The 24,494-nt window shown below is 39.0% G+C and overlaps 1 protein-coding gene across 1 annotated transcript in view; it reads right to left on the bottom strand.

Annotated features, from left to right (window-relative positions):
* msraa (methionine sulfoxide reductase Aa) overlaps window positions 1–24,494 on the bottom strand; it is a 42,386-nt gene continuing 17,892 nt past the window's right edge. The window contains exons 2-6 of the mRNA XM_067571976.1: window positions 21,396–21,464; window positions 20,958–21,077; window positions 14,427–14,531; window positions 13,107–13,213; window positions 1–1,607 (exon numbers count right to left, since the gene is read on the bottom strand). Of these exons, the coding sequence (XP_067428077.1) occupies window positions 1,437–1,607; window positions 13,107–13,213; window positions 14,427–14,531; window positions 20,958–21,077; window positions 21,396–21,464 (572 nt within the window). The 3' untranslated portion in view covers window positions 1–1,436. The remainder of the gene's footprint in view (window positions 1,608–13,106; window positions 13,214–14,426; window positions 14,532–20,957; window positions 21,078–21,395; window positions 21,465–24,494) is intronic.

A 24,494-nucleotide genomic window follows, 5' to 3' on the forward strand; every position in this document is an offset into this window, starting at 1 on the left:
TTATGATTTGAGATGTTTTTTTAATATGTTAAGATTCCTCTACAGATGTTTTAAGAAGCAACCTGCAGTTAAATAATCATCATATATAAACAAACCTGAACAACAAAAACATCATTTTAATCCGCAGCTGCAAATCTAATCCGTCTCTGAGTAGCAAAAGTTGTAATTATCTCTCATGTAGGTAGAACATAGTGGAAAAGTGGTGAACTGCTGCTGCACACTGTCTGCACAACATATAGTTTATAATTTAATGCTGAAACCTTGTGACAGTTCACCACCCAGAGGTTCTGTGCACCTGTCTTACAGGTAGACGACGCTTTTCCATGTATCTAACATGTGAAATTGTACTGCAGCTGTAAAGGAGTTTATTTTGTGATGCGTCACATCAGTTTAACTTCATATGCATAGAGTTTGAGGCACCGCGATGATCAGTATTAATACTGAGAAGACTGACGGCCTCCATCAGCCTCTACGCAGCAGTTCATTTTGTCTGTCACTGAGTCAGAGCAGGTAGAAATCTGCACAGCTCTCTGTTAACTGGAGGAGAGTTTATTCTTTCAGCACAAACATAGATAATAAAATCAGTTGTATGCTGATTTAAAAAAAAAACAACATCTTTTACATGTTTATTCTTTCCAGTGAAATGTAGAAGAAAAGCTGTTGGTTCTGTGAGAAAAACAGGCCAAACTCAACAAAGATAAACTGATGTTTAAAAAATATACCTTTAACGCAGCATAAAATGTACAAAAATCTGATGCAATTTTATTTAAAACCCAAAGCTTTTTGCATCCGAAAGCATTTTAAACCTCAAGAATCACTCTATCTTTGCATCCTTGCTGAACAGATTATTCTTGGCTGTCAATGACTATGTTTACATGCACACTAATATTCCACTATTATTCCCAATATGACAAAATTCCAAATTTGATACAGGTCATATTCCATTTGGATATTCTGAATTAGGCCTCATTAGGAATGTAGCATTTCCTTCTTAAGACATGTGGAATATGCTGATATTATTCAGGTTTTAGGAGCATCCTTTGGACATGTACAAGTGTCTCAACTGGGCTTTTTAATGCAGTTTGCGACACACAGCTCTATGTGTTGTAAACAAACCAGCCGCTACTAGCCAACAGTTTGCAAGGCTGGAGTAGAGATACATGCCCAAAAGAAAAGCCCTCATTGCTGGTTGAAGGGAGAAACACCTCCTTTTAAACATTTTGAAAGACTTGACTATCAACAGGTTTTTGGATATATGCAAATATCGCAACGCCGACCTTTTTCAAGAAGATGGTTGAACAAGTCCGCCACCCGTGAAAAACTCTGAAAAAAAACCTTTTTGGCGCAAAGAAGCAAAATGGCTCAAATGGCTCCAGCTGTCAGAATAAAGGCAAAAACCAGCATGTTTTGTGCACGTAAACGTAGTCATTGGCTCTCTAGGCCTTGTTCTTGATTCCTATTGGACAGGAGACTCCCGTCCCTCCCAGGCCGCAGTATCCTTCAGGGTTTTTACTGAGGTACTGCTGGTGGTAGTCTTCAGCGTAGTAGAACGGCTGGGCTTCGGCAATTTCTGTCGTAATCGGACCAAAATGTTGCTGTGTGAGTTCCTGAAGAAAACAGACACAAAGACACAACATTAATGGATATACAAGAAACTAAACTGGCTGATTATTGTAGTAAAAACAACAATAGTGAGACAATAAAATGACAATTTGACATGTGAGAATCAGTTTTTGCAGCGACAGCAAAGGAAAATAGAACAAGAATAAAGTGCATGATGGGAAATGGAGTTCTATTTGAGCTCCACAATGTTGAAAACATCAAATCTTGTGTATCTCTCTTTGAATTTTCTATAAAATTTTGGATTGTGAGTGAAAATACATGCTTCTGTGTCCATAACCTAAAAAATATTTGACGCCCTTGTTAATATTCATATCCTACTTTCTTCTTCCTGGATCGTGTTGTTTGTCTATATCGAACCGATTTCACAAAAACAATCATTTTGACTTTCATCTGATCGAATCTTATCAAGGCTTCATACTGCGAAGTACTAATGTGTTTATGCAAAACACACATGTGTAGCTGCAGGGAGGGAAGTACCTACCAAAACACACAATACACACAAACACACACACACATTGACAGTAGAATCAGTTGGTGATGACACCTTCTACTTCTTGAGATAAAATTACTCAACCAGATGGCGTGTGGGTAAATTAAAAGAGAAAGCAACACATTTCTGAAACTTTTATTCCTGATGGAGGGCTGTTGCTTTGTTTTTTTAGCATGTTCGTTACCCAGTGAGCTTCTTATTTAATCATATTGTGAACCGTAAAGGAGCAAAATTTGGTTTAACATTTACATGTTTTTATCTGCAAAGCTGCTGTTCACCCTCCTGACTTTCTGCACTCAGAGGATACAGCAGACTTTTCTGGTTATTATCCTCTTGGCCTCATTAAACAACGATATAAAAGAAACTACCCTTCAGGCTTTCAAACATCACAATTAAAGTAAATTCAGACATCTCTACATGTTTTTTTTCTGATGAAACCCTCTCTAGTGTATTTCTTTTGGCTGCTGTTTCTGAGTTCATCATGTTTATTTGGTTAAATATTTAACAATGTGAACGCTTCATTTGCTGGTTAAGTATTCAGGGTAATTCTTTTAATAACTGTGGATGCTTAATTTAATTTGGAGTATTCAACTGCAAAACTGTCATACTATAATTTACTGCTGAATTACTGTATATGATGTATGTGGCAACTTTTCATGATATTTTACAGAAACACTAAGTTAATCTAAAGATGCCTCGAGTCTTCTTCTGCTTGTTATTCTTTGAAGGACGGTAAACAAATCTTTCCAAATTAATTCCAATAATAGCAAAGCAACATTATTTTGATACTTGAATTCTTGAACTGCATGAGTTAGAGTCATTATTCATATGTGAAAATATTTCACCTTAATCACCAAAGAAACATATTTAAATGCTTGTTTTCTATATTATTTCATAGTTTTTGAACTGACAATTTATGTTTATGATATTAAATGTCTTTAAATTTTATAATTTTCATGCCAATAATTTCATATTGATGCAATTTATGGGATCCAATTAAATTTCTCATTTGGTCTGATTAAAATCCTGCATCCAGAACAGACCTGATCAGCCTGTAAATATGTAATCAATCAAACGGCATCATATCCATCACACCATGAGCTGATGAAGAACCCATTTTAATCAAAGCTCCATACATCATCAAACCAGTGGTGTCACCAGTGTTTACTTCACTGATCACATCCATCATCCTTCCCTCCCTCCACTTCCTCCACATTTAGGATTTTGTTCACCAGCCAGAGAACCAGAGGTCAGGTCCAGGCCCTCAGGGAGCTGGCCTGGGACCTGAGGCCCAGCGGGGAGCCTCTTCTCTGGGCTGGAGGCCTCTGATGATGACCCCTGGGGCCCGGAGCCTCTACAAGCTGTGAACAATATGAGGTTTACAAAGCTGGTAAAAGCTTTGTTTAGATGTTTGGAGAGAGGATTGAGATTATTTGAGCTGATATCAAAGTCCTTTAGGTTTTCAAAGGTCGAGGTCAGCTTTACTGTCACTCTTCTTCCACCAGCGTCGTTGCTATAGCAACCCCTATATAACAGTTTAACTGACATGAACAGCTGCTATCTGTCAGAACTGTGACGGAGCAATTATAGAGTTGTTATGGAGAAGAAGCCAGAGGCACGAATCAGAGCGCTTCGTCGCTGAAGTTGTCAACAAAACGTGTCGCCATAGTTACTGAATTCACTCAAAAGTGACTCAGAGGTTAAAAGTTGAAGACTGTAAAGTCAGTTTTCTCGACACAACAATCTTTAGCTTCTCCGCTAGCGGCGCAAATGAATGAATTTGATATAAGAATACAAAGATAAAATTTTCTTGACATATAGTTAAATAGGTGGACAATATAACCGAGGACGTGATCTAAAAGAGTTAAAAAGGCATTTTTCATTCAATCTCAACTTTAAGATCTACTTGTAGCCTCAATGTTAAACATGTTTTATCTTTTATCATATCTAAGAAAAGAGAACATGAGCAACATAAATATAAAGTAAAACACTGTGTATTATATACAAAAATCTATTCAAGTCTGCACATTCTGTACAATACAGACACAAATAGTAAAGAACAGCAGTAAAGAAGCAGAATATAAATAAGTTTTGTTTTGAATGCACTTGCAGTTTGAGAGGAATGAAACTCTGGTGGGAAACACTAAAAAAGTTCTCAGTTTATTTTTAATACCAAACAATCAGACTTAAAGCTGCGCCGGGTAATTTCACACATTGGTGCCTCTAATAGTTAGTGAGGGGTAATTGTTTGAAAACCATTTTAACTTCATTGACGTCACCGCTCAGAAGTTGTTAAAGAAGACGTCAGCAAACAAAACCCAGAGGGGTCTGAGATGCTTTTATAGCAGGAAAATACAAAAGGTTCAGCTTTTAATTCACAGTGTTTGCTCACTGCTGTTTGATTCATCACTTCCTGTGAAGATTTCCCACCATGACTGTACTGACGCCACAATTTAATTTGGGTAAGTAGGGTGGAGGTTCAGCACAGTGCTTAATCAGACTGGGAATCTCTTTTCTGTTGCAGCTGCACTTCATGATTCAGGCTGGAAAGATGGATTTCTACATACGACAAGGTACGTTTATTTATGGAACCTTTCAAAAACAATTCAAGGGCTTCATATGAGCAGTGAAAATACATTAAAACAACATTTAAAAGACAATGAGAAGGATAAGTAAATAAAATAGAATACAATAAAATACAGAATGCAAATTGACTAAATAAAGGACGAAGGAATAAAAGCTATAATGCAGTAAAATGGAACAAATGGCCCCAAAAAAGCAGCAGGAAGCAGAAAAAGCTTGATTTAAAATCTTTTAAATTTAAATCCCCTCCAGGCTCGCTTTAAGATATATTTAAAAAAAAAAGACTCTGCTTTGAAAAAATAATTTGTGTCTAATATGATTTTTCTACAAAAAAGTTCAGTTAACTAGTTAAAAATTCTTGAAATTACACCCAGTCATTCTCCCTCATTAAAAAGATGTTTCACTGCTGGATACAAGATGTCTCCTACGTCACTGTAAAGTTCAGCCTCAGTGTTTGTGCACCGGAGGCTTCAAGTTTCAACATCACACTGGTTTAAGTACAATATTGAACAACAATTGGCCCCAGATAGTGCTTGTAGGTACTAGGGATGTGCCCGAATTCAAATACATTATTCTGCAAAGCACAAATTGTTGGTTTTTATGCGAATACTTGTTTCATACAAATATTTTAAAAACATATTTGTTGGGGGTGTTCCCCAGAGATAAAACTGAGCTACTGACACAAGCAAAGTGCTCCCAAGGGACTCTCCATAACCTGTTGTCCCCCTTCTCCTTTCCACAAATTTGGGTTGTAAAAAACAGGCAATAAATGTAAAGTGCAAATAATTGCCTTTGAAGTTCCTCCCTACACGTTACACGATGTGCTGTCTCTGTGTTATGGGTGTATAAATAGGTAGAAGTCTGTCTGCAATGAGGTGCTGAGTAAAGTTTTAGTTCAGTAGACAGCACAGTCGTCTATGATCTGGGAGACTCCAGTTCGAGACCCAGTGTGGGGACCTCCTTCATAAGTAAATGGTAAATGGACTGTACTTGTATAGCGCCTTTCTAGTCCTCCGACCACTCAAAGGGCATTCACCCATTCACACACATTCATACGCTGAATGGGTACAGGGGCTACCATGCAAGGTCCCAACCTGCCCATCAGAGGAAACTAACCATTCACACACATTCTTACGCTGATGGTACAGCCATCAGGAGCAATTTGGGGTTAAGTGTCTTGCCCAAGGACACATCGGCATGTGGACTGGAGGAGCCAGGAATCGAACTGCCGATCTTCTGATTAGTGGATGACCCGCTCTACCTCCTCAACCACAGCCTACTTGGGGTAGTTTATTCATGAACACTTATTGTAACACTTTAGTTTTCTAAAATTAAAAGTGTCATAAAAACAAAACAGGATTTTTAAGTTTCTTTCCACTTTCATTTGAATGCAAATACAAATACAAATATTTTTGCTGCCTCAACAAATACAGACACAAATACAAATATTGGGATCTCTGTACATCCCTAGTAGGTGCTCACCATAAACTCAGATTTAAGGTGAGCACAGAGAAACTTTCTATTTCAGTAGATGATTGTGAAAACAGTCTGCTAATGTGAAACTGCAAACATCCCGGTGAGGAAGAAAAACCCATTTTTGAGCGGAGGTTTGTTTTAACCTTCAGAACAGAAAGTAAAAACTAGTCCCAAAGGCTCTGAAAAGTCTGACGTGTTTATATTTTGGTTTTGTCCCTTTTAGTGCCTTAAAAAAGTATTTTTAAAATCAGTCCTTTGACATGCAGGTAACCAGCACTGTGATGTAAGAGCTGAGGTAATGTGCTCCACTTTCTTACCTTATGAAGAACCATTAGCAGCTGAAACACACAGCAAACTGCAGGTCGACCATCACTGAATCTTTTAAGGGTAGGGCCTGGCTCCTCATGTTACGTCAGCGCTCAGCGCTAAAACAAGTCAAAGCGGCTGAGTGGCACCAGGAAAAATTGTGCAGCCGGTGTGTCTTGGGGAATTTCAAATGAAAGTCACTGATGGTTGTGGTTTTGATTTAGAGTCTACAGTACATTTCAGTTGCAAATGTTGTGTTAAGTTTAAGTTTCAAAGACTGTAGAACTCCTGTCTGCATTACTTTTAAAGGAAAACAACACAGAAAGTGAAAGAAACGTGTCAAAATGTATAAAAACGTCAATAGAAACGTCTCAAACTACTACTGCAGCATAATCTACTCCTACACTGTTCATCTGTATTAAGCAGAGCTGCAACTAACAATCATTAATGATGACATGACGATTTTTTTCTTGATTAATCGATTAGTTGTTTGGTCTATAAAACTCCTGTAAATAGTGAAAAATGTCGATCACTGTTTCCCAAAGCTCAAGATGACCTCAAAAATCTTCTTTTGTCCCGCCCAACAGTCACGACCCAAAGATATTCAGTTTACTGTCATAGAAGAATAAAGAAACCAGAAAATATTCACATTTGAAGCTGGAATCAGAGAATTTGGACATTTTTTTTAATTAAAAAAATGACTAAAAATGGTTAATTGATTATCAAAATAGTTGGTGGTTAATTTTCTGTCGATCAACTAATCAACTAATCGTTGCAGCTCCAGTATTCAGTATGTTTCAAACACAATAAAGCTTCACTGTCACCACATCACCTCCTCAACTCTTTACTAGCGAAACACCAAATGCTTGGAGCAACGTCGGAGAAGTAACTTAGGCTACAAGAGCGGTTTTATGAATGTTTTATAACATTTTTGCATGTTCTTTTTTGACTTAATCAACCGTTAACTGGAGTGAATTCAAGCTGACGACAACTGCTGCACTCCTACGTGGCAGCCATATTTCAAGCCTACATGTAGAGTATTTGATACTATAATTGGAGGTCGATGGTTGCTCCATCTACCCATCCCCTGAAGTCTGCAACCTGGGCGTCATCCTGGACTCTACCCTCTCCTTCCAGTCACACATCAAATCTGCCTTTTTCCACCTCAAAAACATCTCCCGACTCCGACCGTCACTCTCAAACATTGTCACCGAGACCTTGATCTATGGCTTCATCTCAAATCGTCTGGACTACTGCAATGGAGTCCTGTTCGGGATACCCAGTAAAACCCTGGACAGGCTCCAATATGTCCAGAACTCAGCTGCCAGGGTTCTTACCCACACCAAACCCTGGCAGCACATCACCCCCCACTCTCATTCACCTACACTGGCTCCCTGTGAAATACAAATACAAATCCCTCCACTCCCTGCCCCCCCAGTACCTTTCACACCAACACACACCTTCCCAAAGCCTGCGGTCCTCGGACTCGGGGCTGCTCTCCGTCCCCCCGCACCAGCCGACGCAATTTCGGAGACAGAGCCTTCAGCGTGGGGGCCCCCACCCTCTGGAACTCTCTCCTTTCCGAGATACGAAACGCTCCTACCCTGGACTCTTTCATAAGTGACTCATTAGTGATTTTTATATATAACAATGAAGGAGTCATGACCAGAGTGGTGACTGTAGAGCTGCAGAACACCTTCTGGTCTGTCGTCTTTTTCAGTAAAAGGTTCGTAATTATGGAACAAAAAACACAACCGTGACCTATATGTTAATGTACTCATATACAATGTATACATATACACATGCATCTGTCCTGTTGTTTTACCCTGATTCTGTTTTATTTGTTTGATTGTTTGAATCTAGAGTTCAACCAGGTGCTGCAGATTAGCTTCAGCTGGATACGTTACATCTGTTGCAATGTTTATCTGTATGGTTAATTCCTTTAAGATGACAATTATCTGCTCATAATACTAACTGTAGGCAGATTAAAGCTAAAAAATATGGCCACTGACATCAATCTAACACCACCTGTGATGACCAAAATGGCTGCATTCTCCTGCTGTAGTGGCATCCTCCCCCCCCGCTGCCTTTTCAGTTTCAGTGCGCTTGTTTGGGCTGGCTCTACTGCTGTGTGCGCAGCCTGCTATAAATGCAGAATTCACATCCATTAATTTGCATGTCAGAGAAGTAGATTGCTCATTTGGAATGCAAATACCTTGACTGCTCTGGCAAAGCAGAGAAAACGTGAACAACACTGATAAGCACCCACGAGACAGAGAGGAATGAAAAAAAAAAAAAACGGGAATGAAAAAAGGTGAAGCTGGCACGTTCAAAAAGCACAAGAGAGGGATTTTATAGACAAAGAAGAAAGGGGAAAGAAAAGAAAAAGGAAAGAGAAGCAGCTTGTTTTTGTGTTTAGAAGCAGATATATGAATGTTCATGAAAAGAAAATGTAGCCGGAGAGGTGTATCACGAGAGGAAGAGATGCCAGAACAATGAGTACTCACTGCTTTAGCACCCATGCTTTCACCCACTGAGCGAGCACACATTATTACATAAAGCAAGCACGCAACTACACACACACACACATAGACACACACACAGTTACCACTTCCACCTGCCATTTTAGACGCAGTGCACACCCTAATGATGGGTAGGAGGCAAAAGAAGAAAAGGGAGGCTCCTTTCATGCTGCAGACAACTGCCAGCCGCCTGCAAGGTAATTTTCTGCAGTGCTGTTGTACCTTACACACACACACACACACACACACACACACACACACACAATAACACACACACACACACCAAATCCCCCCAATCACTCTCTGTGTGAACAATACAATCAAGCCAGGCGGCGAAGCGAACACAGTCAATACCCTGACACCAAATTAACCAGACTATTCTCTCTCGTTTTCACTCTCCTCTCGCCTAAACTTCCTCTCTTCTTCTGTCTGTATTTCACCGTTTTTGCTCTTCCAGCTACATTTTTTTTTTTTTTTACAGCTGCACATATAAATCATGGTAGGAAGACAAGGAGAAGATGATATCTAACTCTAAGTATCAGAGTGGATAGTAATAGCAATTCAGGAAGTGTCTGGTAGGTGTATCCTGGGAAAATCCTCTGTGCTGTGATGCATTTTTTTTTTCATTTTCAGTTAGTTTAAAAACGAATAAGAAGGAGAGACAAAGCTGCCGCCGTAGCTGCAGAGACAAAGAGAAGAGAGACATCTACAAAGACTTCATCAACTGAGAGGACTCCACCCAAGATTTTTACAAGCACAAAATCATCAATATTTTAAAGGCGGTTCCGCACGTATGCACGCGAAGTCAACGTACGATGGAGAACAAAAGTGAGAGATGCATCTGCTCTCAAAAGAGAGAGAGAGAAAAAAAACATTGAATTATTTAAATCTTCTCATCTTTTCTGGCACAGAAATCCGCAAATTGACTCTTTATGTAAAACATCAGATACCGACAAGTTCAAACTAAATATATGGATACAGACGTTCAAAAACTCAAAACATAATTTGAACAAACCTTCCCAGTCAGTGTGTGTGTGTGTGTGTGTGTGTGTGTGTGTGTGTGTGTTAGTTTTGCAACTAAAGCGATTTTTGTGGAGGACAGATTTAAGGCCCAGATGGTTTGGCATGGAGTGTGTTTGCTATAGGCCAACTGCTCTCACACACACACACACACACACACACACACACACACAGATGGGAGAGGGTGGGGGAGGCAATCTGGTGAGAAAAAAAATGAGAGAGAGAGGAAACAAAAACTGGAGAGATTTTGATTGAGAGATGTGTTTGGTGGATAAAAATAATCGATCTATTTGTCTGTATATATAGGATGGAAAAACCACAGTTTACAGAGATGTAGAAAATGTGTGTATCTGTCCATAACTTCCAGAACACACACACACACACACACACACACACATTCAACAATACCAGCTTTGGCAATATGATCCTCCTACTGAAGTATTAAAACATATATCTGGTGCCAAAATTGTCCTTAGAATAGAAGTTATATACAGAGTGATCAGTTCTTATGGATCTATTTTGCACTGACAACACGCGCCGCTGCATTCATACACTTCCTATTAAATTTACGTTTATTATTTCTAAGTTTCCCTCCCTTGTTGTAGCCTGGTTATAACAACTGAGACTATGTTCATAATATCTAACGATACAAAAAAAATGCAACAGAACAAAACAACATAACTGACAATTTTGCTTTTCACCAGTTAAAAACACTTAATTTAAACAGGTTCGTCCTCTGCGGAGCGTGAATAAGTTCAGTGAACGTCATGGCAACCAGTCTACTGCAGTGTCATATATCTTGTGTGCAAGTGGAAATTTAGTTGTAAAAGTGGTATATTAGAGGAAAGACAATTCTCTGGAGACGATGAATATCCAAAATCCAAATTTCATGATAATGTGCCTGTTTATATATATATATTTGTTGTGGACATGTTAAAGTTTCGGCCTGACAGTGCTGCTAAAGGAAAGACCAAACCCACTAGGATTCAGGTCCAGGTATCGTTGCTATGGTGAAGACGCCAGCGACATCCTTAACATATAGTCAGTATAACATTATGTAGTACTGCAGATTATTGGTTATGATCGGGATCAACGTACTTTACTGTACATAGAACTGTAAAGAAAATAATGTGTGCTATGGACAAAGAAACGAAGTGTATGAAATATATGAAGGTGACAAGAGAATAAATTAAACATAAATACACCACAGCAACAGTCGCTGAGGATCATGGGTAGGCTAATGTAGCTGCTTCCGCTATCGTACAAAACTGACAAAAATACTTGATTTCTAAACTAAAATTGCACGATCTTTTGAATTTGTTTTCCTGGATTTTTCGTTTGGAAACTAAAAAGGAATAGATCATGTGACTTCCGTTTTTGGTTTCAAACGCAAAAACAAATTGGCTTGATGTCCGCAGACATGTTCGATATTCAATCCAAAAAGGAATAACGATAAAACGAATCGGCAAAAACCAAAAACGGGCCGGGTTTGATTAGTTTTTCGTTATTTGATTCTGACACCAAAAAACGTTTTTTTTGTTTTTTGTTTTGAAACAAATAACAGATTTACCGTTTTTTGGTTTTTGAATTATAAATGAATTACAAATTATCCGATGATACCCGGACCAATTCATCCTCTCTGGACCGTAAACATCCACAGCAAATTTACTCAAACTGATTTATTTGTCATTTCTCATGTATGAAGCTGAAGTCCCAAACTGGAAAAGGTTCCTATACTTTTTGGAGCATGACTGTCCAATCTGTCCATTAATCTGTGATGTTCCTTATCTATGTTGTAATGTGCTCTCATAGCTTAGCAGACTTTATTTTTCTTAATAAATATAGATATAAACTTTTAAATAACCCTTGAATTTAGTTGTTTTTCTTCACAGAAGTTAATTAAATGCTGGGACAAATACCCTAAAATTTTTTTTCTTACAGTCCTTAAAAACAAAAGAGTGTCTCAGCAGGGGTCAGGACCCCCAGGTTGGACACCAGTGTACTGAATGGCCTTTTCGGGCCCTGAAACATCCTGCAAGTATAAAAAAAAAAACAAATAGATGAATTTTATGATTATCTTAAGCTTAAGATGTTTTTGGGAAACAAGCTGCTGGTTTTTAAACCTTTGAAAATCAGTACTCTCTGACATAAAAGCCATATAATTGACTTCAAACAAAGTTTTAAGTAATTTGTACAATTTTAGTATTGTAACAGCACTTAATTAGGATAAAGTATCCCTGATGGACCAATGGAAATGTTGTACTTATTGGTGGCTGTACACAAAAAGTCAGAGCAGCATCAAAGCTATTACGATGTCCAATTGTCCCATTTGTATACAGAAAACTACAATTATGGTGTCTGATTGCTTGCAAACCCAATGAACTGCTTCAACCCCACCAGACTGTTGCTCAACATATCAACCAACTATTTTTTTTTTTTACATCAGAACATGAAAACAGTGTCAGATGTGTTTATCAGTGATGGACAGAAGGACGCAGAGAGAGACTCTGAGACACAAATCCTGCTGAAAGAAACACGGTTCAAGAATGAAAAGAGAAGGAACGAATGAGGGGAAGGATACTGGAGGAAGAGAACTCTATAGAGTAGAATAGAGTAGAATAGAACAGCCGCCTCCTCCTCCTCAGTTTCCATGGCAACAAGCCCTGTTGGTGGGATGATGGTGCAGAAGTCTCAGCAGGAGAGAGTTCAACAGAGGGAGCGTGTGTGTGTGTGTGTGTGTGTGTGTTGACTTCGGTAGCATATGGGCATATATGGCAACACACACACACACACACACACACACACACAGAAAAAGATCCATTATATTTCAGTATTCATCTATTGCAGCCAAAAGCTTCTCACTGTTTCTGAGAAAGAAGGAGGTGGATGCTGGGAAATGGAGTCACAGAAACAGGGAGGGACTGAAAAGGAGGAAGAAAAAGACAGAAGGACGGAGGGAGGGAGAGTAGGAAGGATGGGACATATTACACAGGGAGGAAAAGAGAAAGAAGAGAGATGAAAGAAAAAAGTTTGGTAGAAAGAGATGGACAATGATAGAGGGATGACTGGTGGATAGACATGTGTACCTTCTGGTATTCATCTTTGGAGGCCAGCGCTTCCTCGAGCTGCTGCTTTGTGTAGGTATAGATGGCGGAGCGGTACGTCGTCCCGACATCGTTCCCCTGACGCATCCCTGAACACACACACACACACACACACACACACAATATCTGAATATCAAGATTTGAGGATTTCAGCTGACGTGAGGTGCCTTCATCCACAGTTCTTGGCAGAGGGACCATCACATTATCTGAAAACAACAGCTGACAGCATTTCCAAAAAAATATGGCTTGTCTGTCTTGGCAGGACTGAAGTGATCGTTTTCCTTTTCATCGTTTCAATGTCAGCTCGTCACACTGCCAGCCGCCATGTTTGCTGAGCTGTAGGGATGTTTGTTGTTTGTCAATCTGGAGTAAAATATCTTCGGTGATGATTTTGTTTTTCACCGATTGACACCAACAGGTCAAAGTCAATTTTTATTTTTACAGCCCAACATCACAAATCACAAATATGTCTTGACGTTAGCATGGTAGCATCTCATTGCTAAATATAATACATAATAAACAGTTATAATATAATAGTTGTCAACATGCCTTTCAACATGCCAACTGTATGCTAATGTTGGCATATTAGAAAGCTAACTGCAGTTGTGTTTTGCCCAGAAAGCTAATGATAGCTTGTTAGCGCACAGCTTCAACCAATGAAGCTTCGACGAGTCCTATGATGTCCTAAAATGGCCACCGTCCAAAAGACTGAATGAACCCTTTCGAATTTAGGACAAAGCATGGCTCTTCCTCTCTTCTCAGGACAAACTTTACCTTTTTTCCCTGCTAGTGGTAAAGAATTGCAACATTTTCTCTTCATTTTTCCTCCATCCAACAGTCTTGTTTTAGTGTATTAAAGCCTCTCGGGGCCACTGGCAGCTATAAACAAGTAGAAATGTTTTCCTCAAGTGTTCTTTTAAGAGTGTTGCAACAAACATTTGAGATTGGGTGAAATAATTATGATTCATCAGTCAAGCAGGAATTTGGCATAACTGCAGTCAAGTTAATGAAATCTGAATTGTCATTATCCAAACCGTCATTGTTGCTGGTGTTTCTATAGTGTGGTTATTAAAACTGTCTTATGAAAATCAAAGAAATGAGGCAGACAAACAGAAGTGAGAAGTGCATTTGACCTGAAAGTATTATCCAATTTGCAACAAATCCGGCACAAAACAGACAATTATACTCACAGCTTTCCCTGTATCAAAGGACTCTTTTCATTCTGTTGTTTATCAATGAAAACAAACTGCTCTTTTCCCTTTAAGGGTTCAGCTGTAAGTGTGCCGGTGGGTGAGGTCGTACCTTGAGTCGGGTCGTGGCTTTCCCAGAAAACTTTGAGCAGGTTGGCAAAGCTGATCTTGTCTGGATGGAAGACAACTCTCACCACCTCTGTGTGGCCGGTCCGACCTGCAGAACACAACATTAAAGCCAGTCAACGTGTTTTCTCTTACAAATATTTTCATACCTCGCTGATCTTAGGAATTTTTTTTTTTTTTTTTTATGAATCAATCATTCAGGTAAAGGTGCGATGTGTAAGATCTTTACTGCCCCATATAAAACTATAAGAACTTCAAACCATAGACTGTATTTAAATATGGACATAGTCACCATTGGTTTCTAAAGAGCCACTCCGGCCGTCGCCATCTTGGCAGGGCATGACTCCGCCTCACTCCCAGCCAATCCAAAATGGGCAAAGAGGCGGGCCGAATGGCTGAAACAAGCCACCTAGCGGCTGTCGGACATGTCACTCAAAGCAGCCATGTCCTTCATTTTGCATAACTTTACGGCTTAATAACCCGCACAACCCGGAAGCAAACGCCGAAGCTAGAAACTTCTTTTGGCGTATGCGCCAGGCGAGCAATTCCTATAGGACTGAATGGGCACCATTTTTAGTCCGGTATCCAGATCTTATAATACATCCATGGGGATGACTCGCTTTTGGAGCCTCAAGTGGTCATTCAAGGAACTGCAGTTTTTCGCACTTCTGCATTGGCTTCATTTTTCAGCCCCGGAGGTCGCTGCTTGCTTCGAACAAGTAATCGAAATACTTGCAGTTGACAAAACATTCTCAATTCAAGGTCCGCTTACTCGCATGTTCCTGAGCTTCTGACCTATTACACTGTCTTCATCAGTGGTTCGTTAAGTTGTCATGGAGGTGTAGATGTTCAAACTTTCCATTTTAGGACTTTTAGGACTGAAAGCTCTGGAACAAGCCAGTAAGTGTGAGTTTGAGTTCCCAAAGTCAAAAACAAACAGTCAAGCACAATATACACTCATCAAAATAATAAAAAAATTACATGTAAAAACCCTAAATGCAGGTACTGTCCTTGAAAAGCCCATATTGGTCCACAGCTGATTTTAATGTTCAGCCATAACAAGCAATCAGTCCTGCAGACGGACAGACAGCAGCTGGTGCTGGTAATGAGTGTGACCCATTACGCTGCACCTCATCTTCCTCCCATCTCTCATTCTACCTCCGCTCTTATCTCTCTCTCTCTGTCTTATTACTTTTTTAATATCAGGAGTTATGGATTCCTACTGTAGATATTGGCGAACAGAGACAAAGCAGCGGTCGATATTAAATTAATGCCTCGCCGGGGCCAATCTCGGAGGAATAAATTCATCTCGGACAAGGCGGGAAATAAAAGTGGCGGATGGAAGCAGAGCAGGAGATAAAGCAGTAAAGAGCCGTCGTCCTCGTGATGTATAATTAACTGTATCATTATTTTATTTATGCTTATGAAGGTTTATCTATGGATCCTACTATGCACTGACAGCAAAGACTATCACCTCAAAACAATAACATCAATATATAATAAGAAAAAAATATTATAATAATTTAAAGAATATATACTAATAATAAAGTAAAAATTAGAGATAATATTACCAGGACAATAACATCCTGTTTTATTTTAACAAAAGCTATTATGAATAGTAATAAATCTTTTTGGTCATTTGGTTTATAAAGTTAAATAGAAATTTGAGTATGTTTAGCTGTATGCTGATGACATTTTTTAATTCTAGTGCTGATACTTGACTTTTGGTGCATATACAAGGATTGTACTGTTTTCTACAAAACATTTTTGGTCATTTAAAGGACCAGTGTGTAAGATTTAGTGGCATCTAACATAACAGACTTGGCAGAAATGGAATATAATCTTCAGAAGTATGTTTAATTGGTGTATAATTACATGAAAATTACATGAAAATAAGAATAGTGTTTCTGCTTTCAACCTTTTACTAAAAAAACTGCACATTATTACACTGACATAGCGCACAGCACAGCACTGCTTACATACATCTTCTGCTAACAAAACTTCAGTTTCAAATGCTAAATGTTGTGTAAACAGAAATAACCAAATATAGGAATGTGCCTAAATAAAAATACTCTCTATGTCACGTCCTATCGGGACTTTTTCTGTTTTTTGGACTCTTTGTGTTTTTGTTCTTTTGACTTCCTTGGTTTTTGTTGTTTTCCTTCTGATGATCCTCAGACTTTTTCTGTTTTTAGTTGGACTTTTTGAGGGTCTCTTTCATTTGTGTTGCATTTGTGTTTCCTGGTATTGGTTTTGTTCCTCCCTGTGTTTTTTGTGTCACCTGTTTGTTTACTTTAGTTCCTGTTTTATTTTGAAATATTTCCTCCTTGTGTCTGGTCATTTTACTTCCTGTGTTTGATTATTTCATGTGTCTCATCTGTGTCTCGTTTCCCCTCACCTGTGTTTCATTTGCAATCACTCCCTGTGTATTTATAGTCCAGTTTTCAGTTCGGTCTTTGTCAAGTTGTCTGCTTTCATACTGTGTTCATGTCCCGTGTTTCTGACCCTAGTTCCTGTGCCTTAGTATCTTCGGTGTTCCTGCATTTTTGGTCTTGATTCCTGGTTCCTATTCCCAGTGTCTCCAGTGACTTTATATTATTCATTAAATATCCGGCATCGTGCCTGCCATCTCTTGCGTTTGGGTCCACCTGCTCCACTCACACAAACCTGACACTCTAAAACTGGCATCGCAGGGTTGAAACCAAGCGGCAACCTCCGGGGCTGTAAAATGAAGCCAATGCGGAAGTGCCAAAAACTGCAGTTCCTTGAACGGCCACTTGAGGCTCCAAAGGCGAGTCAATGCCCATAGAACCCCATGTTAAAATGTTACAGCAGAAATAAACATGTTTACAGCCTGGTACAAAACATGGTTTTGGTCTCTGTAGCTAATTTCCTCTTTCATGACAACTGTACGGGGGGTGAATTTTTTTATAACTCACCCGTTTAAATTTTATTAAGCCATAAAGTTATGCATAATGAAGGACATGGCTGCTTTGAGTGACAGGTCCGCCAGCCGCTAGGTGGCTTGTTTCAGCCATTCGGCCCGCCTCTTTGCCCATTTTTGATTGGCTGGGAGTTAGGCGGAGTCACACACCGCCAAGATGGCGACGGCCGGAGCGACTCACTTTAAGCTTCAAAACCGCTCTACAGAAACCAACGAGTGACGTCACGGTAACTACGTCCATATTTTTATACAGTCATGCAATGACTGTATAAAACAATAACAATAAGTGAAGGAAGAGTGACTTTGAGCAAGAATTCTGAGCCAACTTTTACTATTGGACAGTCGTGGGTTCTTGGTGCAATGGACACATTTTGGTTGGTACTAAAAAAGCTCTAATAACAGTCAACAGTAGAGCATTTCAGTATTTCAGTATTTCAGGAAAGACTGCAACTGCTGGGTAAAAACTCTCAGAAAGATCAGGTCAGTTTCTCCCTCCAAACCTGAAGGTTGAGTGCTGAGAAAAGAAACAACCTATGTTGATAAAACAGCAACTTTTCACATTTATAATGTTATTTCATGTGGCTAATATCTGATGGATTAGTCTGAGTGTTTAATGGATTCTTCTGCATTGCATTTATATTAGATTATTATGTTTAGTAAAGCCTGTAGATGTACCTGAATGTAAGTAAGAATTACAATGAACTTGTTTACTTTAGGTTTAACGCCATTGTTCTTTTTTGTAATATTTACTTTTTATGAATAGAGAAAAATCCTCCACCAATCCATCCATTTATTTATTTATTATGGTTTATTTGCCTTATGCTAATATGCAACATTCGCCACTAGAAGGGCTTTTGTGGAAAATAAGAGATTAAAACAGTGAAGTAAAAAGAAGGTAAACAAGAAATATCCAATAAAACACCCATTTAGTAGTAACATTGCTACAGAAAACTAGACATGAGTCACTGTTTGCTACAAATAAATAGTTGGAACGATTCTTAAGTGTATTTAAATTTGCACCACTGTCAGTCTTTCATCTCTTAACAGTGTAAGTAAAAATGTTTTCTTTTGATTGTAGAAGGCGGCTGTGATAACAAATAAAGATTAACACAGTGAGAGAAACAAGACCTGCAAAATGTGAAGAATAATGAAAAGTGTGGGAGTGTTTTTTAAAATCCAGTAACACGAGTAGATTTTTTTTTTTTTTCAAATGAAGAAACATGCAAATTTAATCATCACATTTCTCACCTACAATGAACGGAAGGTAAATATTTATCCAACAATGAATATGCAGATCAATCCTTGAAAGATAGAAAGCTGTTATGAGCACACACACATCCAGCAGTTTAAACCAAATCTAGTCTACTTTTATAATAGTGAGATGTACAAATAACAGGATGTAGTGGTGTAAAGATATGATAAAAAAAAAGTAAGTATGCAATTTACAGTTATGCTTTTGATGGACAAAACTTTACAGATACATAAACATGTATCTTGTATTCTTACAATTAAACATGAAGGAACTAAATGTGCAGAAAATGAGACAGAAGATGGAAACTTGTGTTGATCAGAAACACAGTGTGAGTTCATGTCCTAGATCTGTCCAGAGCGTAGGAATACAAAAAGTAGTCCAGGTATTGTTTGCGTAACATACTCAACCATGACTCCAAACCAAGCCGACAAATTGACCTGCATGTTTAGTGAACTGTTCCGCACCTCTTCTGGCAAACAGTGCATGACACATAAATCACGCTCTCAACCCGTGTTCCTGAGTGTTTCAAATGTATTCATCTATTATTTTGCCCACATTTGCCAGAATGGTGTGCAAGAGAAACGCAGGAAAAATGGTTTAGAGGATGCTCCCTGGATGCAATGTGTGTTCAAGAGAAACAAGTATTTTCTATTATCCACATCTATCAAGTATCTGTCAGTTAATTAATTCATCTTTTAGTCCATAAAAGAGTCATTCAGTGCTCATCACAAGTTGGATGAGTCATCAGAGGCTCTTCAATGTAGCAATGTCAGAAAAAAACAAAAAAATATTCAAGTTAGAATAAACACATATTATCTTTCATTTGGTTGGTTGGCTTATCAGTTAACTTAGAGACTCAGGCGTAAGTGCTCATGAATTGCAGCATTAAGAGGTTACTTTGTTGAATTGCTGTTGGACTGAGAGAGAACGTACATCCGTGTATGTCCACACTGAAATCCGATCTGAAATATGTGACCGACAACACAACAACACATGGAAAAACCTCAGCAACGAAGGCTACGGAACGGACGGCTGTTTATGGTAATCAGCCGCGATCAGTCTCATATAACCGATTTTTTTGCTGATCATATTTTCTGCACATAGCCGCACTACGGTTCATATCAGGCACACAGCTGCTGCAGCACAGACAACACACACACACAACATGTCGTTGGTGTGGAAGTTCTTCAGCGTGAGTGAAGAAGACACAAAACTCCTAATTTGTAAAACCTTTAAATCCAGAATAGACGAACAACCTTGGAAACATCTGGAACAACTAACTTAATCAGACACTTAAAATCCATCACTGCAGTGAAGATGCTCAGTTTCAAGAAGAATAAGTTATATAGTATATAGTTTATAGAGTTAATGAACATACAGTTGAACTTCATATTCCATTAAAGTTACAAAAATGTTTGTGTGTGCTGTCAATTATAGTTCTTGGAAAGAAAGCTGATGTCAGCTCATCGGTAAGGTCGAAAAAAACGTTGTAAACAAAGCGTCAGGGCAGGCTGAAGCTGGTTTTTGACTTGCAGGGAGTTGTTTTACTGACATTCACTTCAAGTTTTGGAGCTTTGACCATGTTTAACATAGATATCCAACATCATAACAGTATATAAATGTCAGAAAATCACAAAAAACCCAATATCTCTCCTTTAAGTGTTCAAAAATCTCAACTTACTGCTCTCCAGATTCCATATTAATCCACCCAGTCAGACTCTTTTATTGTATTGTGTTTATGGTTCCTCATAATTTTCGTAATCACTATATTGAATTTCGGCTGTTTTATCCGATACTGTTTTCCCTTTTTCATAATTGGCTCCAGTAAAATCTCCAAAGGCCAAATTGTGTTTAGCTTGCTGCATGACTGTGCACCTCCACCTCTACAGCAGCGAGGGCAGAATAAACCCACGTATTGATTAACCGACCCAATACTTTCAGAACTACACCGATACGCATATTTCGACAGTTATTTGTTTATTGTTCTTACAAAGTGTCTAAATGAATAAAACTAAGTTGGAAAGAGAAAGAGACAGGTGGTGATGCGGGTCTAATGATGGGATTCGCTCTGTACTGGCTGGCTGGATGGATCAATGGGAGGTCTGGACACAGAAATACACAAACACACTTCCTGCTCAGAGTGGTCAGGCATCAATAGCAGCCTTATCCATACCCAGTATAATGGGGCCTGGGGGAAATGATTCACTCTATTGTTTATGTGCAACTTGTTTTCCACAATCTATTGACTCTCTGTAGACACAACACACTGCCTGTTACACTATATGAGTGTGTGTATGTGTGTATCAGTACGCCAAGGCTACCTGTGCACACTTCCTTGTAGGTGGCGTTAGGTGTGTAGCCTCCGGAGTAGCCCACTTGGGTGGAATAAACCCCTTTCTGTCTCCAAAACTTCCGCTCCGCTCCCCAGAAACAGCCCATCCCTTTAAGAAAAGACAAAAACAAATGACGTTAACACACAACAGCCTTTAACATCCCCTCCATTTTAACAGATAAGACACACACTATATATCATGAGACTTGGTTTAACTTTGAGTAACGCAGGCTGAAAGTATGACAGGCTGTAAACTTGTCGTGTCTCAAACTGACCTAAATACATAACTGATGGGAGACAGAGGTTTGTACAGCATTTAAATCCTGTTCTAGTAAAATAATCAAGGAAAAAATTGTTATTATCCAAAGCAGAACCAGCCAAACTGCCTTCATTCCTTTGTATGTTTTTTTGAGCAGAAGCCACTTACCAAACATAACCATCTCTGTCCCTTCTGGAAAAGGTGGAACAGTCTTGTTGCCGTTCACATCGTGTTTGGCTGCATGTGAGAGAGAGACAGAGAGGTTATGATCATAAAAAAACACAGGAAAGATCAAGAATAAAATGAACACATGTCCGCAAAAGCATATTTTATCTCTTAAAGATATCACAAGCTTTTACAAATCACTACAGAATGGCTGAAGGATGGAGAAAAGTATTTTGCTAATGTTATTTTGTAAATATCTGCAATGTGATCAATGTGTAAACTAGCATCAAGGGATTCTCTTAATTAAAATTGAGCTACTTTAACTTAATGCCAACATATTATCCCTGAAAAGAAACAGTATGCTGAGATAGTTGTGTAGCTGATAAACATACTAATAAGTTGTGTTCAGGGAGGAGTTTCCCTCCATATATTAAGTAATATTTGAAACAACAATTGTGATTTTAACATGACTGTACCACCGAAAAACACAAAATATTAAATTTACCTGAGAGGTACTCACACTCACACACACACACACACACACACATACACACACACACACACACATACAGTGACCCACTTAAAACAGTGTTGAGCCGTTCTGCATAATTTCATAGCAGCTGCATTCACTCCAATCAGTGCAGAGCCAGAGGTGCATGAGGACCCATTTGAGGCCACCCAGCCACCTGGCTGAGCTAACACGCATTAGCGTTAGCATGCTGGGGGCGGTTTGTGTGTATGTGTATGTGTGTGTGTGTGTGTGTGTGTCTACAGATGGCTTGCTGTACAATGCTGTGGGGGAGGGAGGCAGATTAAAATAAATGAGATGGGGTAGAAGAGAATGAGAATGAACCCAACATCTGGATCCACCCTCCTTGCATCCTCCCCCTTCTTTATACACATGTACACACACACACACACACACACACACACACACACACATACACAGGCACAGGCACAGGCACAGGCACACACTCTTCATGCATGAAAGCATAATTTTTCATTGGGGGCAGCATGCCTATAGACAAAAGCAGCCAGATGGATACTGCCAACCAATCAGCAGCCCTCCACACACACACACACACACACACACACACACGCACCACAGAATGATTGGTGAGGCATCAGTTGAATGTTTGCAGTCTGAATCCACTGTAATCATATTTCAATTTAGTAAACTGACAAGAGCTGCAATTATCAATTAATCTACAGATTATTTTCTCAATTTGTTAATCAAAAAACTGTGAAAATTGCAGTTTCCTGCATCTCGAGGTGACGTTATACAATGTCTTGTTTTGCATGACCAACAGTCTAAAACACAAAGATAATCCAGTTACTACAACACAGAACACAGAAAAGAAGCAAATTCTCCAATCAGAACAGTCGCAGACTCAATTTCTGTTGATACCCCTTATTGATTAATCGACTAATCGTCGTGTGTCCTCCTCGTTTGTCTGATTACATCCTGCTGACAGCCAGCGAGTGACGGTGTGACTGCCTGACAGTGATTCTGTCAGAAGTCTTCAGACACGCTCTCAAATCTTCATCTACCTCCTGACAGAGGAGGGTTCGGAGCTGCAGCCATTTCCTAACGTCGGTTGGGTATCATTGATGAAATAACTGAGCGGCTGCAGCTCCTCGTTGTCGGTCCCTTCACTGTTAATTTAGCTTCTCGCCACATTGTATTCATGTTCTCAGCAGGTTGTGCTGTGGATACATGGACCAAGAAAACACAAACTAATAAAAAAAACACATGAAAATGAAGAAAACATCTTCACCATGTTAACAATGTATATCACATTTAGGCAAGAATATAAGTTTTATTTCCATTTTTACAAAGAATGCTGTATTTTAAGGCATTATCTTTAGGAAAAGTATCTGTAAATAAATCATTTTTTACCCAAAAATGCAGATTAGGTGGTGGACTTTTTTCAGCTGTGAGTAGTACCTGCAGTCTTCCTCACAGGCAGCATACAGCTCCACCAAGACAGAGCAGCGTGTATGTTGCCTAAGAGGCGAAACCCAGGGCAAAAAAAAAAAGTCTGAGTGATTACTGTTGCTGTGAGCACCTGCTAATAACTGAAGGAGACTCAGATGAACATTTTGTCTTATTTAGATCTTCTCCTGTCTGGATTTTGTCTGCAGTTAGACAATCAGAGGAAACTGTTCAGAGAGATTTTAGTTAATGAACTGTAAATAAGATTTGGAAATTACAGCCCTACATTTAGGGAAACAAAACTACAATGCTGCAAATAAATAAAACTCAAACAATTTGAGAAAGAGCACATAAATTGCACAAAAGAAAGAAAAGAAAAATGCATGTCATGTTTATCATTTGCCTGATAAATATCTTTGGTCTAATATAGTTATGAAGCTACAATATAATCCAGTGTGCAGATACTGTCAACGTTCTCTAATCCTCACTGCAGCAAACTGTGAACGAGCAGAATCTGAGGCTGAGAGACTTTTCACTATTATTAAAATTATCTCTTTCAGTTGAGAAGACGAGTGTCTAATTACAGGTTAAACGCTGATGACCTGGGATTTCTGGGTAATTTTTTAGCAAGAAAACATCCAAATGTAAAAGCTACAGAATATCAGCACAAACAATGAGCTGTTGGTGGCACCTTGATACTGGTTCAGATACTCTGGTTCCTCCTTCCTCCACCTCTCACATTAACCTCTGTGTGTGTGTCAGTAATGGCTGCCTTCAGGGACCAGCGAAGGCATGTTCATTACTGACTACACACACACACACACACACACACACACACACACACACACACACACACACACACACACACACACATACTCACTCACTGAGAGATAAACAATTTAAATGTAAATGTCAGTGGGGAAAGACAATAAGTCCAGACAGAATACTAATGAGTCTAATAGCTAAGTGTGCGTGTGTGTGTGTGCGTGTGTGTGTGTGTGTGTGTGTGTGTGTGTGTGTGTGTCTCAAAGAGGTAGACAAAGAAGCAGCAGAAGATACAGATCATCTCTGTGTCACCTATTTCTTACAGTATTTCCATAATATTCCAGATAATAACAGTCAATATAAAACATGGAACACAAACACACACCTGTACAGTTATTTAT

This window comes from Thunnus thynnus, chromosome 18 (genome assembly GCF_963924715.1).
Source record: "Thunnus thynnus chromosome 18, fThuThy2.1, whole genome shotgun sequence".
In the NCBI taxonomy this organism is placed as follows: domain Eukaryota; kingdom Metazoa; phylum Chordata; class Actinopteri; order Scombriformes; family Scombridae; genus Thunnus; species Thunnus thynnus.